At 38.1% G+C, this 18,319-nt stretch overlaps 1 protein-coding gene across 4 annotated transcripts in view; it reads left to right on the top strand.

Annotated features, from left to right (window-relative positions):
• The window catches only part of CADPS2 (Ca++-dependent secretion activator 2), a 392,026-nt gene that overhangs the window by 321,664 nt on the left and 52,043 nt on the right, over positions 1-18,319 (top strand). For 2 of the 4 annotated variants that reach the window (XM_004676989.2, XM_012721048.1), the window contains 3 exons: positions 1,395-1,498; positions 5,294-5,450; positions 14,289-14,430. In XM_004676989.2, coding sequence (XP_004677046.1) covers positions 1,395-1,498; positions 5,294-5,450; positions 14,289-14,430 — 403 coding nt within the window. Of the gene's footprint in view, positions 1-1,394; positions 1,499-3,322; positions 3,332-5,293; positions 5,451-14,288; positions 14,431-14,552; positions 14,673-18,319 lie in introns of all 4 variants that reach the window. The other 2 variants (XM_004676986.2, XM_004676984.2) reach the window with 2 other exon arrangements.

The raw sequence follows: 18,319 nt of genomic DNA, 5'->3' as shown, positions 1-18,319 counted from the left end.
CTTGACTTCGCCCTTCCTTGAGGAAGTTGAAGTGTTCATGAAACAGTTGGAAGACTGAAGAGTTGATGTCTTAGGAGCTTTTATTTAAGATTAGGATGTATCTTACATTGCCTGCTATTTCTTGCACTCAGTACATGACAGACACACTTGGCTCTGGTGTTTGACAGTTTCCTGAAAAATCGTTGTATTCGTATGTCCCTTTCACAGATAAGCAGTGACTTTCCATCCCACAGCTGAATTTTATGTGATGTAGACCAGGGTTGGGGGTGGATACCCCTTTCAAGCTACTCTTGGACCTCCTCTGCACCTGCAACAAATGTTTAGAACAAAGACTGACTGAAGCAGTGTTTCCATGCCTCATTCAGCATCCCTTGGGAACAAATTCAGAACAAATAGAAGTGTCACCCCCACATTTAGAACTGAGGTTTAGAGGAAGTTGGGGGAAAAGATCTATTGCAGGGAAAAGGGAAGATAGTTAAGTTCTACAGAAGAAAAAATAATTCTCTGGGTGAAAATTATATTTTAGTGAGGTGAAGAGGATGACTCTTAAGAACATTTATTTTGTATGTGATTATTGGAATCTCTATTATTTGCTTTCCATTCTGAAACAGTTTCATGCTACAGGCTACCTCTAATTTCTGCTAGTTTCTCACATCTCTGCAATCAACTACTTTGCTTACTCTGTTGCTGAATTCCAGGGAGTTGCATTTAATCTCATTGTAGCCTGGCCTTTTTATACCAATTTGCTTAATACTGAAAGAACCTTCAACTTTAAAGAATACCTCCCCCATCCCTTCCAGGTGGAGAAGAGGAAAAGGTGGGGTGATGGTGGGCACAGAAGGAGGGGAGGAAATCAGTTAATTGCAGGCTGTCAGAGTTGTTTTAGGTGACTTTGTACTTCTTGAATTTAAGATCAACGTGAACCCTAGACATTTCAAGCTGGGAATTGAAATAGCAACAAAAAAAGCAGGGGTTTTTGCTAATGCCAGGAATGACTCATCTGGTGAGAATGGTATTGTATTGATAATATAATAGAGAGAGGGGAAAGACTGTAGTATCTGCTCTCTTTGTGTTTCTGACCTTGAGGAGAATTATAACTTGTTTGTTGCAGAAGTTGAGCAGCTAATGTGCTGATGCACCTGTTAGTTCTTATATATTAAATGGCAAAGCACTTGCAGATTCCCTGCGATTGCTTTGTTGGTGAAATATTTGCTACAATCTAGTTTTTTTTTCTTCTAAGAATGTATTCATTATTATTTCTTGTATCTCTTATCTCTCAAAAATACACTTTCTCATTCTGTTTCAGCACTTTGGTTTTCATCATTACATCTTAGAATAGGTTTGGTTTTATATTTTCAAGGTAATATCGTTATCATTTTTTTTTTTTAATCTAGAGACCATGAACCAAGCAACGCCTGCTAGAAAGCTGGAAGAGGTTCTTCATTTAGCAGAGCTGTGCATAGAAGTCTTACAGCAGAATGAAGAGCATCATGCAGAGGTGATGGCTTACTTTAATGTCCTATAAGGCTATATAGAATGCTTTGTACAAGGGGAGAAACACTGAAGGAGTGGGCACCCACAGAGTCTGATCCACGCCTGCCAGTTTACCTGTAGACAACTGAGAACAGTTGTGCATTTCCTAGAAATCTCACTACTATATGTATACAAAGGAACTGTATATGTGTCTGATTTAACTTCTATTCCTGGGCCCTCCCTGGTGGCACTACAAGTTAAAGCACAGCACTGAGAAGCTCTCTGCAGCCACTGCAGCACCAAGTTTGATCTCCAGCCAGTGAGATGCACGGCAGACCTCTCCTGACCCGCCCGCTGCTCCCCTCAGCAGTGTATTTCAGTAGATCTGCCTGTTCTGCTCCCCATTCTGTCTCTGGTGAATCCTCTCACCCCCCGCACCTGTGGCTTGTACCCCAGTTCCTGTATGCATAAATAAATAAAATTAAAAAAAAAAACACATCTTTTCCTGATAACAGTGTGCCATGAGGAATGTCTAGAGAGTGATAGGGTCAACCAAAGATGTGCTAGTAAGAAGCTAAGGGGCACATAAACCCATCTTGCCTTCCCCCATGCCACGATGGCTTGGTTCAAAATCGTCAGCCAATCCACATGCACATGGAAAACTAGTGCCAAACTCCAAAGAGAACAAAACTGAATAGAAGTCACAGATCAGTATGGTGGATAGAGTAAACTAGTTTATCTTATTAGCAAACTTTTCTTTAAACTTGCTCTAAATCGGCGTTGGTTCTAATCTTAAAAGTTCTAATTTTATATTAATAGTTGCTAGCAATACACAATGTTTTTTCACCAAACTGCTTATCCTGAGACTTAATGTGTCACTTTCTAATCGTGAATTTCAAAACTGAAAAGAGTTTTCCGACCTGAATTGGGTGAGGAGATGTGGGAAATTAAATAAAGGCCATATAAACTGGTGCCCTTAACAATGATTTATTCTTGAGGAAACACCTGAAATATCATGAAAAAAAAGACCAGTTGCTTAAGAATCTGCGAGTATTTCTGTTTAATGAAGTCTTATTTTCAAAGCTGTAAGAAATGACAGGAATTACATTTTAACCAAATTCTTAGAGCATTCATGAAATCTTACTCCATAGTTACCTAAGGTTTATTGTATCTGGTTATAAATATGATCATTCAAAACATCTGCTTTTAGCTCACACTATGGAATCTAGTTTTTACCTTGCATCTGTCATGTGTGAACTTGTTATGGATATTTTATTTTAAACTGAAGAAACAGCTGCTTCAATAATTTGAAATGAATTCCCAGGAGGCTCTTCCTGGACTAGTAGTATTGCTGTGTTACAATGAAGGAGTATATGATAAAATATACATGTTGTCTTTGTCTTTTATTAAGAGGCATTATCAGAGTATTAGACCTTCTTTGAATTAAAAGAAAAATTCTCATTAGATAGCCAGGTCAGTGTATTTGTATGTATATGCATATCTAAATAGCTACCGTGGATAGTCCCACACATTTCACAAAAATCACAGTCATTTTCTTCTGCCAATAAGAAAAATTGTAACTCTATCATTTAAACTTAATACTATGATACAACCCCCATTCTATCAGTAAATGCCTCTTGTGTAATGTGTCATAACACAATTAATGCTGTTTACTTGCTAATCTATAAATACACAATTAGCTTTGAACAGAGATAATCATTACTCAGAAATATCTCTCTACTCTAGGCTGAAATATAGGATTTTATAATTACCACTATTTTAAAAATGCTTTATAACACTATGGAAATGTTCCATTCCACCATGCTTCCAAATTCTTGGACTCCCTCAGGGAAGAGAGGTGAGTAGAATTGTTTCTACTATTTCCTAGCATGTAATAACTTTTTGTGAAAATAAGATAGAACCCACTCTCATCATAGTGCATTTTAAGCCAGCTTAGTTCCTTGCCTTGGAATTAAAACTATTTCTTGAAGCAGGCTCATCTTTACTATAGTGTTTCTGTTAATGTGTCTGATTAATAATAATTGTGTGCACCATTACGGCTGGCCATCTCAGTAAATGCCAGCTGGAGGGATTATTTTTCTTTTTTGCTTTGATTTTATCTCTATTCTTCTGTTTTGTTTTGGGGACCTTTTTCTTTCTTAAGATCCTCTTTTTCTCTGAGCAGTATTGGGGAGAGAATTGATCCAATCCCAAAGTCATTTCCAGAGTGAATTGGGAGTCTGCACTGTGCGCTGATCTTTATTTTGCTGGATGTTCAGGCTCGAGTTTCTTTCCTCTGTGAAAGAGGACCCAGCGCCGCTCCCTTGGTCGAGGTTAATGGATCTGCCTCAAAGAGACCCTCAAGTGGCTCGTGTGTCAGCTCCTTTTATTTTCATCTTGCTCCTCTCTGCAGTGGCAGTTTACTTTGCGGGGCTAAGAGGTTGTTTCTGTCCTTCAGCAATTTCTCAGTGAAGCAGGTTTTATGTCCTTCAGATCTTTGACAGCAACTTACTCACAAGACAGTCTTCCCCTATCTCCGAAGGCCTCTGACCACTCCTCTCAGGCTTTGCTTTTGAACCTCTGCGCGTTCTCTTTAGAAAGACAGCACAAACTCCTTTCCAGAAAATCTTTAAGTCTGTCTTTACATTCCAGTGGTTAGTTTGTGTCTTTCCAGAAATTGAAGCAAACCAATATGTCAACTGTCCATCCGAAGGCCACTGGCTTTGACAGCACCAAGCAGTCTCCAGGATGATGGGAGAACCTCGGTTGCCACATGTCCATCCCCTCACACACCATTTTGCTAATAAGAAAATGAGAGCCAGAAAGGTTGAGCTACTTACCAGAGCAGCACAGCTGGCTCTTGATGGCATGAAGATGCAGGCCAGATGTGTACCTGGGTGTCTTGCTGTGACCACATTGTTGTTTCTTGGTTTGAAGGGAATGCTGGTAAATTGTAGTATTTACTCTCTCTTCTAGCAGATGAACTCTAAGATCCTTCCCCGTTATTGAAAACAGCACATAATGGGCCCTCCCTGTTGGCATAAGGGGTTGGAGCACAGCATCACAAAACCAGCCTTGCCCACCTCAGTGGGAGTTCGACCCCCATCCCTGGAGGTTGGCAGACCTCTTCTATCTCACCTGCTGCTCCCCTCAGCAGTGTACTTTGTCAATCTGCCTGTTCTGTTCTCTCTGTCTCTGGTGAATCCTCACACCACCCCTACACCTCTGGCCTGTACCCCAATTCTGTATGCATAAATAATAAACAAATAAATAAATAAAAATAATCACATATGTAGTCAGACAGGCAATGCTAAAATCTGCTAAACCAAAATACTGGGTTCAGAGAAACTAAAAGAACCTGTTTTACATTGGAGGGTCAGGAAATCACTCTCCTGAAGGTGTGTTTTTAGACCTTAGATTCAGAACAAAATTACTACAGATAAAAAGTACTATGTTTACAATGTGAGACATAATTTTTGATAAACATTAGAATATTAATCAGATTTAGTTTTGATGCGTAAAACATGAAGTCTAGAAAGTTAAGATGTAAAATAATTTTGCTTAATTTTTTTTAAATATGGATTTAATACAAACATTAGAAAACTATGTAAAAAACTGTTTACATTTCATAATTTAAACAACTAATTTGACTGGTGTATTTATTTGTATGTTTCCTTTTTCAATGGATAGAAATCTTGAAGTATTCGTATCACATTTTGCATCATGCTCCTCCAGCCTCACACACGTTTTCAAGTGACACCATATTTGCATATGTTTTAACACAAGTCTGTTCTAACATTATTTCTCTATCCTCTCACAGGCGTTTGCCTGGTGGCCTGATTTATTGGCAGAACATGCAGAGAAATTCTGGGCTTTGTTCACTGTGGATATGGATACTGCACTGGAGGCCCAGCCACAAGACTCCTGGGATAGTTTTCCTCTCTTCCAACTGCTTAATAATTTCCTCAGAACTGACAGTAAGTATTTGCATTTTCTTCAGTTAGGAGGGAAGAGTGGAATGTGTGTGTGAGAGAGAGAGAGAAAGTGTATTCCTAGAACTTACCACTGTCAGCAAGAGCCAGCAAAGGTAACATGAACATTGGCTCAACTTTCCTGAGCATCTCTGGCCAGTGGCTTCTGGAGGAGAGCAACAGACACTCCCACGTGTCTCCACTGGCCTCTGAAGCTCCTCTTATTCCCACCTCCTGCCTTTGTTGAGGACTGACAACATAGGCATCCTTCTCATTACACCCAGTGAAACAGAAACTCACCAACGGTTCACATTTCTGAGTACTTGAGAATACTTACATCTCTGAAGAACACCTACGAAATGTATGCTTATTCTAGAAATGATCCCATGCTCAAGCTTCTAATAATATACATTATAATAATATTGTTCGCCTAAGAGGCACTCAGTGTACAGATCATAGTGTCGTGTGGCTATGTGGTACGGCTTGTGTGAGGAAATTTTAAAAAAATAAAAAATAAAAAAAATAAAGATTCTCTATTGCAACTTTGTTCCCAAAGCAGTGACTTTGACAAGGATTCTGGTAGTGATCCTCTAGCAACCAATACATACCTACTTTTTCATCAGGTTTTCCTGGGGGTATTTCATAACATACAGATTCCTGGATCTCATATATGTTGGTTCTTGTTAAAATGTCCCTTCAAGTGAAATGTGGCTACTTCTGACAGCTTTTGCATCACCACTTTCTGTGATCATGGAGTCACTGTTCTAAAATGTTCTTGCCTATATAGACCATTGAGCTCTAGCTCTTTCAAAACAAGAACCAGAACATGCTCCGACGTGTTCTAATCGATCCTTCTGCTGTGGTGTATTTTCTTCTCTATGACTCCCAAGTACTCAGTTTTTCCTTACATAAGTTTCCATATCCATTACCTTTCTTACCACCTTATGATTAGACCTCACCCCTTTTCTCAGTGTTGGTCTGGGGTGTGGGCCTGGGTGACCCAGCCCATTGGGAAGTTCTTTCTTTCCGCTGTCCTCATGAAAGTCCTGAAAGTTTGATACTGCTCTTATAAATCACTTAAGTTTAACTAACCTGCCCCAGCATGCAAAGCTAGTATAGATGCAGGACTCAAATCCAGGTAGTCTGGCTTCAGAGTTAATGTGAAATTTAGCAATTTTTTTTTTTTTTTTGGTAAACCCTCCACGGAACTTAATCATGCTGCTGATACAGCCTAACATGCTGTGCTTTTAAATGTTTCTTTCCTTTCTGTTTGTATTCATTCATTCATTCATTCACTGCTGCTGTATTTTCAGAAAACCACTATTCTGTATTTAGTTTTAAAACTGAGTCCATGTTTTTACATTTATCTTGGAGCTTTAAAACATTATCCTGTTGGTTGGTTCATCATGTGAATCCATCCTGTCCCACCTTTCTTTTCTTGTTCATCCCTTTAAGTATCTGATAAAACTATAGCCATTTTCCTTGAGGAGAAGGAAGATAGGAAATATACTTAGATATGAAATAATATGTAGTGTTGGACTCTCCCGGACATTGGATTTAGGACTCCAGGTTAAGAACCTTTAAAATAGTAAGAGAATCATCACTGGTAGTCGTTTTTAATAGCCTGGATACCAGAAAGATCCCCATCTTTCTCTGCCTATTGTTGCATGACCCTGGACAACAGCTTCCTGTCTGTAAGCTTCAGGCTTTTCACTGTAAGAGAAGCAATATAGTAGCACCTGTAATGTTATTGGCATGAGGATTAAATAAGATACTAGCTTATATATAATTATTGGTAAGTGGGGTTTAATGTTAGGAAAATAAACTTCCAAAAAAAACATGTATTGTGTATTAAGTCCCTACTTGTGAGAATAAGTAAGAAAAGGAATATATATCTAAAATTGCTTTTTTCATTTCCATGAAAGTGCAAGAATTGACACTGTTTATATTTATTTAGAGTTTTATTCAAAGATGAGGTGTTAATGTTTATAATAAAGAAGTTGGTATAGATAATGAACCATTTATTTTATGATAATTATAAATTACTTATAAAAAACAAATCATGTGTATTTCTTTTTTAAAAAAGATTTTTGTTTTTGTTTTATGCATAGAAGACCTGGGGTATAGGCCAGAGGTTCAGGGGGTGAGAGAATCACCATAGACATAGACACCATAGAGAGGGGATAGACAGAGAGGGGAGCAGAACAGGCAGATCTGAAAGACACTGCTGAGGGGAGCAGCAGGCGAGACAGGAGAGGTCTGCTGCACCGTATGGGTCATCTCCTTGGCCAGCAGGAATCAAACTCTTATCACAGTGACTAGTGATAGCTTGATATTGCTGAGACTTTAACCCTGGACCACTTGGGAGGGTCCTCATGTTTATTTCTTATAAAATTTTTGCAGAAAACTTTGCTACCAGTTCAATGAATTAACATCCTATAATATTTCTTTTTAAGAAATATTACAATATTACATCTATTACAAGTGTGAATTTATTAATCTTAGGTAAAAGAAAGCACTAAAGTGAAATAGACAAATTTAATATTTGCCAGATTTACAAATATTTAATGCACAAGAGTTTTATATTCCTCTCCAGTTTCGAAACATTTCTGTTGCCCACTATTAAATCAACTGCTATTAAATGCATGTAATGTAGTTTTGTGTCATGTTATATATTATTCAAACAAAACATGGACATCGAAACATTTATTTCATATCTCTTGTGTGTGCTGTCAGGTTGATGGGGTAAGTCAAGACCTTGGCTTTGATTTTGCAGTGATTAACAGATCTTAGAAAACATCAATTATTTCAGAGAAAAACAACTCCTCCGTGTAGTGAGATAAATAGAAAAGTTCCCCAGTGCCATGATTTCCTTTTGGAATTGGGAGTACAGTGTGGCCTGGGGAATTGAAATAAAATGCAGTGCTTTTCATCCCAAACTCACAAGTTACTACCCAAAGCTAACCCACGAACACTGAGTAATATCTCAGTGGTTGCTAAAACAAACACTTTTTGCTACTGCTATCACCCTGGTAGTAGTGAAGAATATTGTTATGGTGAAGTGTTTATTTACTAAATTCCTGACATTAAAATGGTGAAATAGTGAATTCAGTTCAAGTGTTTAATGCCAACCTTTAGCTGCCCCCAAGTTAGCCTTTTGGAGAGCTTATAGAAAAACAAAAAGCTTCTCTTCACTTAATCCCCCTCGAAAGAAAAATACTTACCTCACTGCCATGTCATAACAGTTTATACTATATTGACCCAATTAGCATTTTATTCAAAAAGCTAATTATAACTTGAGCCAGAAATAATAGGAACAGATTGTTCTGAAATGTTCAATCTTAGAATGGTAGATAATTTGCTGAATAACAGTGCTTACTATTATCCCATCATATGGTTTACCACTAATTATATGCAGATTTTTAATATTTGTGATTTATTACTAATAATGTCACATACTTGTGTTTGCCTTTCCAAAATAAAATCTGTGCATCTCCAACTAATGGAGGTATTAGAATATGAACTTTGTATATGTCTTGGAAACTTTATAGCTGCGTTTTTTTCTTTCAAAATGAGTAATTACCACTGGTTTGTTTGCCATTGTTTCCTTTATTCAAATATTTATGTGGGCTTCCCTGGTTAAAGCACAGCACTGTGAATCCATCGCCAGCCACTGCAGCATGAGTTAGACCCCCAGCCTGGGAGCTGATCTGCATGGTGTGGCTGACCTCTCCTGTCTCACCCACTGTCCCCTCAGCAGTGTATTTCAGTCAGTCCACATGTTCTGCTCCCCACTCTTGTCTCTGGTGAATCCTCTCACCACTTCCCCACTCCCTGGCCTACACCCTAGTTCTTGTATTCATGAATAAATAAAATGTTAAAATAAAATATGTATGCTTTGATCTTTAAAAATAGAGGTGTATCTTTTGGAGAGTGAAAGGGATCTGAGACAGAACTTGCATTTTCCAATCGAGGAAACTAAATCCTCATGGGTAATGAGCTGGATTGGTACTTGTTGACAAGAATCAGGGACAGCTATGAACTAGTGACTGATTCCTGGGTCTTCAATTCAGGCTTGGCTATTGCCAAGGCAGATTCTGGGAGCATTTATAAAACAATGTTTTTGAGGAAAATAGGAGATTCCTAGAACTTTCCTTTTTACCTCACAAAATTGTTATAAAGGTCTTGAGTTGTAGGAGCAGAGGAAGAGTTGGTTGAAAATTATAGAAGTAACCAGAAAATGCTATATACTGTTTTCTCAAGTATGACTGAAGCACACATGACAAGAATTCCAGGTACTGAATTAGTGGGGAAAGGGATTTAAGACAGGAAATTCAGTATCTGTTTTAAGGCCAAAAAAGATTATGTCTGGGGCTTATGTCTTTCTTTACAGTTGGGTATGATTAGGGAGAGTCTTTGCTGGAGAACCCTTGGAGATGAAATATGGTTTCCTCCAGGGAGGAATACCAGCTGCACCACAATTTTAGCAATTGTCCCCAATCTCCCACCCCCTCACAGATTCACCTGCTGATCCCCAGAGCAGGGCTGATGATGAAAACAAACCCAGGCTTTCATTTCTGGCCAAAAAGACTGAGGGTCCCTCTTTTCTCTTCTCCTCCTGTCCATGCACCCAAATCCACTCCTCCAATTTAAGAGATTCTTGGGCAGATAGCCATTTGAAGTGGCATCAAAAGACACAACTTGGGGACAAAAGAGACCCTGAAATTGAGGAGGAATAGATATTGTCAGTACGAAGCAATTAGTGTGATCGTTAAATGACACTGAATGACAGTAAAACTAGGACAAATAGATTCTACCCTTGCATGCTGTTTTCACAATTGTCCTGTCGATGATAGGTAAGTAAACTGACCACTTCTGACAAATAAAAGTGTCTGCAAGTGGCAGAAATCCTTTCTTCCAGCAGGAGTGAAAGGTGAGCCCTTGGAGCAAGGCACCTTTTAATCTGGGGATATGCTAGCAAGTGGCAAATGACCATTCTACTGGGAACCAATTCCCAAGTGAAAAATACCACGGTGCTTCTTCTTTAATTAACAGCCTTTTCACATTGCTAGCACATTAAAGCCATCCTGAAGAACGCCCGTGCTTATATGATCAATGTCACACATCTCTGCCTAAACGAATAATAAGTGCTCAGGCTCTACACTAAGTGAAAACCTATTCTTCAAGACTTTCACCTTCATAAAGATGGGCTCATAAAAATCGAAAAAAGAAAAATTGGAATGTGGTCTCAGGAGGATAAAAAGGCTAGTGTTAATAATTAACAAGGAGAGTGAAGTGGAGTCAAATTAGCCATAATAGAGCCCAGAGTGACTGGCAAAGTCACCTCTCATTATCAAAAAACTCATTAAGAAATGAAGAGGTGGAAATCCCGCTGGGTTATTCTCACACTTAGGCTGTATCAGAGATGATTTTTCAGATTTCTTTTAAATGAAGAACTGTGAGGTCACCATATTGTAGATTAGGTTAATCTCGAAGCTTTGAAATATGGAGGGGTTGGCACCTGCGTGTTACTCTACCTCGAGTGCTTAAATGAGCTGTGCGTCTGAAACTCACGAGTTGGTGTTTAGAGATCTCTGTGTATATACATATCCCAGGAACAATGCAGAAAGGCTGTCACTTCTAGATTATAGCTGGACTGTGCGAGCTTAGTTGAATAGATAAGCACTTGTACAGATAAGACGCCTACGAAAATGAAAATGAACTCAATTCCAGTCTATACTTGACCATTCAAAATTTTATGTTAGAATTTGTGTTACCAATCATGATAATAAAAGGAATATAAAAGCAAATATCACAGGCTTTTTTCCCCCCAACTGAACGCTATAGTGCTGCACTGTATACCCTATCTGTAGGGTACATTTGCGGAGGTATTTAGTATATTTGTGGAGGTATTTAGTAGCATAAAGAAAATGACCTACTCTAAAATGGCTTTGTGACCTTCACAGGAGATTTGCAGAAATATCAAATTCCTGAAGGCCCTGGGCATGAGAACCCCACATTATGGGGATGTGACCCTCCTAAAGCCATAACCCATTTTTCCCAATATAGGGAGCAGGTATTGGGGGCCACGATGCAGTGATTGAGAGAGTAGAAGCAGTCTTTTTTTTTTTTTTACTTTAATATGAATCTCATGAAAGGCAGCATGAATACTTCTGGCTCACAAGATGCGTTTGTCATGTCCCTAGCCTCATGTCCCTATTTGTATTGAATTTTTTTCTTGAATTAATACTGAGAAAAGGAGATTCTAGATGTCTACGATTTATAAATCCCAGTAATATTGTGAGTGAACAAATTAAAAACAATCTCTGTTTAAAAAGCATGTAATCTAGTGGAAAAAACATGCATTACTAACTACAAATAAAATGTAGACATATAGATCAATTATGTGTACTCCACTATAACACCTGAGATGTAATTGATGATGTAACATTATATTAAGACACATTTAAGAACAATTTAAAATTGAATTTCTTGGGCTGAATTTGTTGAGTAGAAAGTAAAAAACATCAGCATTCTCACTTGCTACTTTTTTGGGGGGGGGCATAGAGAACTAGGGTATAGGCCAGAGATGCAGGGGCAGTGAGTGGATTCATCAGAGGCAGAGTGGGGGAGCAGAACAGGCAGACTGATGAAGTACACTGCTGAGGGGAGCAGTGGGCGGGTCAGGAGAGGTCTACCACGCCATGTGGGTCACCTCCTGGGCAGGCGGGGATCGAACTCATGCAGAAATGCCTTTAGCTTCTTAGTGTTGTGCTTTAACCCGCTGCACCACCAGGGAAGGTCTTGCTACTTTGTTTTAATAGATAGATGATTGATGATAGATGGAAAGGAAGAATTATATATAGTTTTTAAGAAGTTAGTATTCTAGTAAGGATATAAATTAAATATGACCAAACTCTATCAATCACTGCTCAATTATTATTAAAAGGAGAAAAGCCAGCAAGTTTCCAGTTTTACCAAAACATTCAGGAGTTTCATTTAGGAGGTAGATTTTTATTGGTTTGGTTTAATATTTTTGTTTCTTTGAATTATTTTGTTGATTTCATTGATATTATTAACTGAATATTTATTGAGTGCCTATTTCATGGGACAGGGGCTTGCTGAGATGCTAATCCTAAATCTCGGGGCGGTGTGTGTGTTTGTAGGTTACATCATGCTGTTCTAAGCTAGACTGATTTTTCCCTTGAAGTTCATATTTGTATATCCTGTTATGGGGATCCTCATTTTATATATATATATATATATATATATATATATATATATATATGTACCAACATGGATAGTGACCTAAATTTTACATTGTAGTCTACTGTACTTAAATAGTACAGAATTGGTACAATTTGTAGCTCTTTGAATAACTCTTTGATGGCATAGCCTGTTTGTCGTTTTATTGTGGTCAATGTTGGTTTTGCCAGTCAGAAAGTATTCATTTCCTTCTAAAATGCCTCATTAGAATTTTAGGGGGGGGGGAATTCTTCCTAGAAATCTACTAGTGCTGACTAATTGGAGGGGAGCAGTGTGATATAAAATTGGATTATACGGGCTGAAAACGCTGTGTGACCTCTTTTATCTGCTTATTGTTCATTTACCCAGTGGTGCATGTCTCTGTGATTGTTATTAGTTGGATCATCATTTAAATTCTTTGTCCAACTTTACTATTAAAAATCTAGGACAAGTACTTTTATAATGTAAGAATATTTTGGTATATAAATATTTTTGGTATATAAATAATCAACAGTAATTTATTAATTATCAGTAGACTTAATCAGGCACATCTGCATCCAGAGTTTACCTTCTACTCAGGCCTTTCACTTTCCTTTTGCCATTTCTAATTGTACCACAGGGTATGATGTCATTGTCGCTTCATTATTCTCGGACAAGGTGATATTTGGAACATGGACTCTTTGGGGGTAAAATATTAATTTATCAACAGAGTAGATACTGGCCCTCCATTTACCATGGATACGCTTGTAAGCACAGCTGGAGATTCCAAAGCAGTCCTTTCTGCTTCCACCTTTGGTACATGCTTGCAGCTTTCTTTCATGCAGCAGCATTTCTCAATGGCTACTTCTCATGAGCTGTTCAGCGGGTACCAGCAAAAGCTTGGTTTGGACATGTGGCAACCCCAAATCATACCCTCTCCTTCTTATGCCATATGGAGAAGATCAAACCACTCATTCTGCTGCCTGAGGCTACATATTAAGAGGTTCTTTTGACGGTGTCTGATGGGAGTGGAATGCAAACTGGCATATGGACAACCGAGAAGAGGAGCATACATTTACATACGCAAGTGTCTGTAGTGTGCACTTGGGTAGTCTTGCCTTTTGGAATTTTCTTTTCTTTCTTTCCGCCTCTGCATCTATTTTCTCTTCATTTCTCGTCTCTCTCTCTCTCTCTTGCCCCCTCCCCCCACTCTTTAGTGAATCTAATTACCTGAGGAAAAAATACCACTAATTGGCAGTTTTCTAAAACTTGATTCTTTTAATGAAATGAACTCTGCTGAAATATGAGCAAACTTTCAATCAGCATTCAACATTTCTGACAAGTTTCAGAAGGATAGGAAATCTGCATTTTCATACCACCTGCCTGGAACATTTTATAAAGACAATCTAGTATGGTTTTGACTGCCCTATATTGAAGGTCATCTCCACTTCTACATCAGTTTTCACAATATTCCAAATTGAGATTGGGAAGCAAGGATCTATTATCTGCACTTTATCTATTCTTCTGGATCAGAATCTTTTAGGCAAAGTGTTTTCACCCTGTATGCCAAATACTAATATTATCCCTCTGACAAACACTATTTCTGCTTGATTATTTCAGCACTTTTATGTAATGGAAAGTTTCACAAACACTTGCAAGAAATCTTTGTGCCCTTGGTTGTCCGCTACGTCGATCTCATGGAGTCCTCCATCGCCCAGTCAATTCACAGAGGTTTTGAGCAAGAAACATGGCAACCTGTCAAGTAGGTATCCTGCCTTGTGTCGACTGAGCACCTGCCTCTCCCCGCTGACCTTATGCCTCCCCCCGGCCATCTGTAGGTATTGCTCATGGTGGCCCCTTCCCACGTTGTTTGTTTCTTTACAGGAATATCGCCAACAGTCTTCCCAATGTAGCTCTTCCAAAAGTTCCAAGTCTGCCTCTTAATCTTCCACAGATTCCTAACTTTTCTGCTCCTTCGTGGATGGCTTCTTTATATGAGTCCACGTGTGTATTCCTCACTTATTTCCTGGTGGTGTGTAGCTAGTGCATGGCCGGGCTGTGTTCTGTGCAGACGTGGTGAGATTGCATGGCATTTCTCTCCATTGGTGGAGGGACACTTTGTTTTGAGTTTCTTTATTTGACTATTTTTTAAGCTGTCAAGCTAAGCTTAGCAAGTTGATGATACATGATGTAAAAATAATAAAATGAAAAGAACCCACTGGTTGGAAGTACTTCATGTGTAATCCATGCAACAGAGGTCCTTTCATGGTCCAGCTTTTAGGCTCCAGCCAAGAGGTCTCTTTGTTCAGACAAGCTGTGTGGGAAATGGTATGTACAGACTCCTTGGGTGATTCCAGCTCCGTGATTTATCTTGCCCATGTCAGAAGCCATTGTAAGCAGTTTGAAAATAAATTCTTATCTTGGGCTCACCTTTAAACAAAACAATATTGCAGATTGTAGAGGAAGTACTATCCTTTATTTCCCAGCAATACCAAGTCGTCCTTCCATGTATCAGTTGTTCCTTCTTATTTTTAAGCAAATGTTATGTCATTAAAAACCAAGTCTGTTAAGGCCACCTTGTGATGACCCTACCTTCTGCAGATTCAGTGCCACAGAGTCATTGACGTGAGGCCACTGCTTTGAAATCAGTGGATTCTGAATTTAGATCTAGCTTAGTGATGACTATTCTTTCTTAGTCACAGCTTCTCACTGCTAAAGCATTTATGAGACCTGATGGAAGGATATTTTCATGCGTTTTTTTAAAAAACATATGAAAACTGCACAGCACATTCTTGCTTCTCTAGAAATGATAACTACTTCTTTTCCTCCAAATATTATCATTATCATCATAATTCATCACTGTATATTTTCAAAACGTATCTACCACACAGCAATCAAATAAATTCAGTATTTGTCCTGCATTGCCTAATATCTCATTTGAAGTCAACTAGAAAGATAAATAGTAAAAAGGAAAAATAGCTTTTTTATAAAAGAATTATGTCTCAGAATTTAGAAACAAAACTTGCCCAGTTTCTCACAATAAGCCACAGAAGCACTGTTTGATCTAGGTTTGGTTCACTTCAAAGCTGTTAACTTATTCTGCTTACAGAGACTAGGCAGTGTATGGTCTCCCTGTGAAATTCCCACCACAACTCACCCGTGCGCCATCACCATACTCCCTTGTGCTCTTCCCACTCCTGTCCTGGTTCTTTTCCCTCCTCCTCCCCTACAGAATGTCACTGATCAGCAGATGCCTGATGATTTTGATTTTTGCTTATGATAGTTACTTCTTTCCCCTGATTCCTGATTTAATTTCTCTACATTCCTCCTATAAGTAGGACCATTTGATATTTTTCTTCTTCTTCCTGGCTTATTTCACTGTACAAAAATGAAGGATGATATAATGAATATATTGAAATATGTATATAGATATATAAAAAGAAAAAAGAAAGCCAGAGACTATGCAGACCATACAGGTTAAGAACTTGCCCAACCCTTTCTGTCCATCCAACCACCAATTCTCGTATCTATTCCTGTGCATATAATTAGAAAAGAGAGAAGATAAGACCAAGAAAGAAAAAAATTTGTGGAATAATTTGGCATAATTTCTTCAAATTAAACATCATCCCTGTACTCATTATTATTACTGGAATATTAAGTTACCTGTGAACTTTTTCCTTGGGCAAATGCCTTGGCTCATTAGTGGGTAAACTATTATCTGTGAATGTTCAAGAATTACCTGGGAAGGAAACAAACCTTTCTACAGTTAGGGTTTTTAGTAACTCCTTTATACTGTCTTATCATTTCTCTTCTCTCTCCTCATTCCTCATCTTTTTTTTTTTTAAAGATTTATTTATTCGTACAGAACTGGGGTACAGGCCAGAGTTGCAGAAGGTGAGAGGATTCACCAGAGACAGAGTGGGGAGCAGAACAGGCAGATCTATGAAGTACACTGCTGAGGGGATCAGCGGGCGGGTCAGGAGAGGTCTGCTACGCCATGTGGATCACCTCCGGGGCAGACGGGAATCGAACTCATGCAGAAGTGGTTTAAGCTTCTTTGTGCTGGCCTTTAACCCGCTGCGCCACCAGGGAGGGTCCTCATTCCTCATCTTTTTAACATCATTGTGGGAACTCTACTGTCCAACTTAAGAATTTCTTTTGTCAATGCTATTTTATTAACTTTGAAATAATTGTGGACCTTGAATCTCATTATTGGTTCCTCTCTTTTTTTTATATGATCTGAGTCTCAAGACAGGAATCATGGAATATTGTGGCTTTATAAATAAAGTACTTGTATTTTCGTCATTTCTAGACAGAAAAACAAATATGTTTTACAAGTTCATCACCATTGACTTATCTGCAAAATTAAAGTCATTCAATGTGACATGAGATGCTTTGTCAAGGTGTCCACAGTAACTCATAACACTTTGATGCCATTGCAGTTATTTTTTGGACATTTCTTATAAAGCATAAAGTAGCCAAAAGATGTTATTTCCTATATGTAAGGAATTAAAGATACAACATAATTGATTAAAGATAAGAAATATCAAAATAACATGGACTGGAGACTCATCCCTGCATGCTGATGGGTACATCACCTTCTCCAGATCTTCCCCCAGATACAAAATCATCATTCGGGGTTGCTTTTTCTTTCTTTCTTTGTTTTTGTTCGTTTTTTTTTATATACTCAAAAAATATGTGCTGGTAAGGTAAGTTTCCTGCTGACTCTTTTAGAAAAGTATCTCATTGTCTATTATTTACATTTAAATTCTATAACCTGTTAATATTTTTAGGAATAAGTCATGGATGAGAAATACTTTCAGAATAAAAAATTTAAATAAATTGTAGGTTATATATTCCAGTTCCAGAAGAGACCTAGTTATAATAGTCCAATTTATTTAATTATAAAAAAACTTATTTTAATTACACTCCCAATTAAGCACATTTATTGTTCAAATCTTACATAACCTCAAAGAACACAAACAGTGACCACATTTGCTAGAAAGATTTAATTGTCACTTATTATAGACATTCTTTTTTGGTGAAGTTCTACCTTTATTCTTTGGGACTTTGTTTTAATGGTAGCTTTACTGTTTTGTGATGCTGTTAAAGAATACACACATATTTTAAATAGTTACTAATATTTCTCCAAAGTAAAAAACTGCAAGAAATTAGATTTGCTTCAATTGTCAACTATGTTTGATTACTCCTAAAACATAGGTCCCCTAATCTTCCAAATTTAACACAATGGATGTTAGGACCTTGGGGATCATCATTTTTTTTTTCCCGACTTACTTTTATTATATATCTGGCATAAAAGCACATAGTGTTTTCTCCAGCATTTTTCACAGTGTTACCACATGGTGTTGAATGTACTTTGAGGGCCGTAAGTATGAAGGTCAGGATATAATTAAGTGAGTAAAAAGCTCTGGAGTGTTTTCTGTGTTTTATGTGACTGATCCCTTGAGAACTGAAGGCGGAGGACATTTTGGCTAGACAGGGACAATATAAGTTGCTGCTGAAGGTTGCTGCAGGTTGGGCGGTGATGGATCTAAGATGCTGAAGTGTTTAGTTAGCCAGAGCCAAGGTACTATAATTTTTTTTTAAAGATTTATATATTTATGTATACCGAGAGGAGCCTCCCTGGTAGT

The sequence above is a fragment of the Condylura cristata genome, unplaced genomic scaffold (assembly GCF_000260355.1).
Source record: "Condylura cristata isolate star-nosed mole 26May11 unplaced genomic scaffold, ConCri1.0 scaffold00005, whole genome shotgun sequence".
NCBI lineage: Eukaryota > Metazoa > Chordata > Mammalia > Eulipotyphla > Talpidae > Condylura > Condylura cristata.
This window is presented reverse-complemented; position numbering and strand designations above follow the sequence as displayed.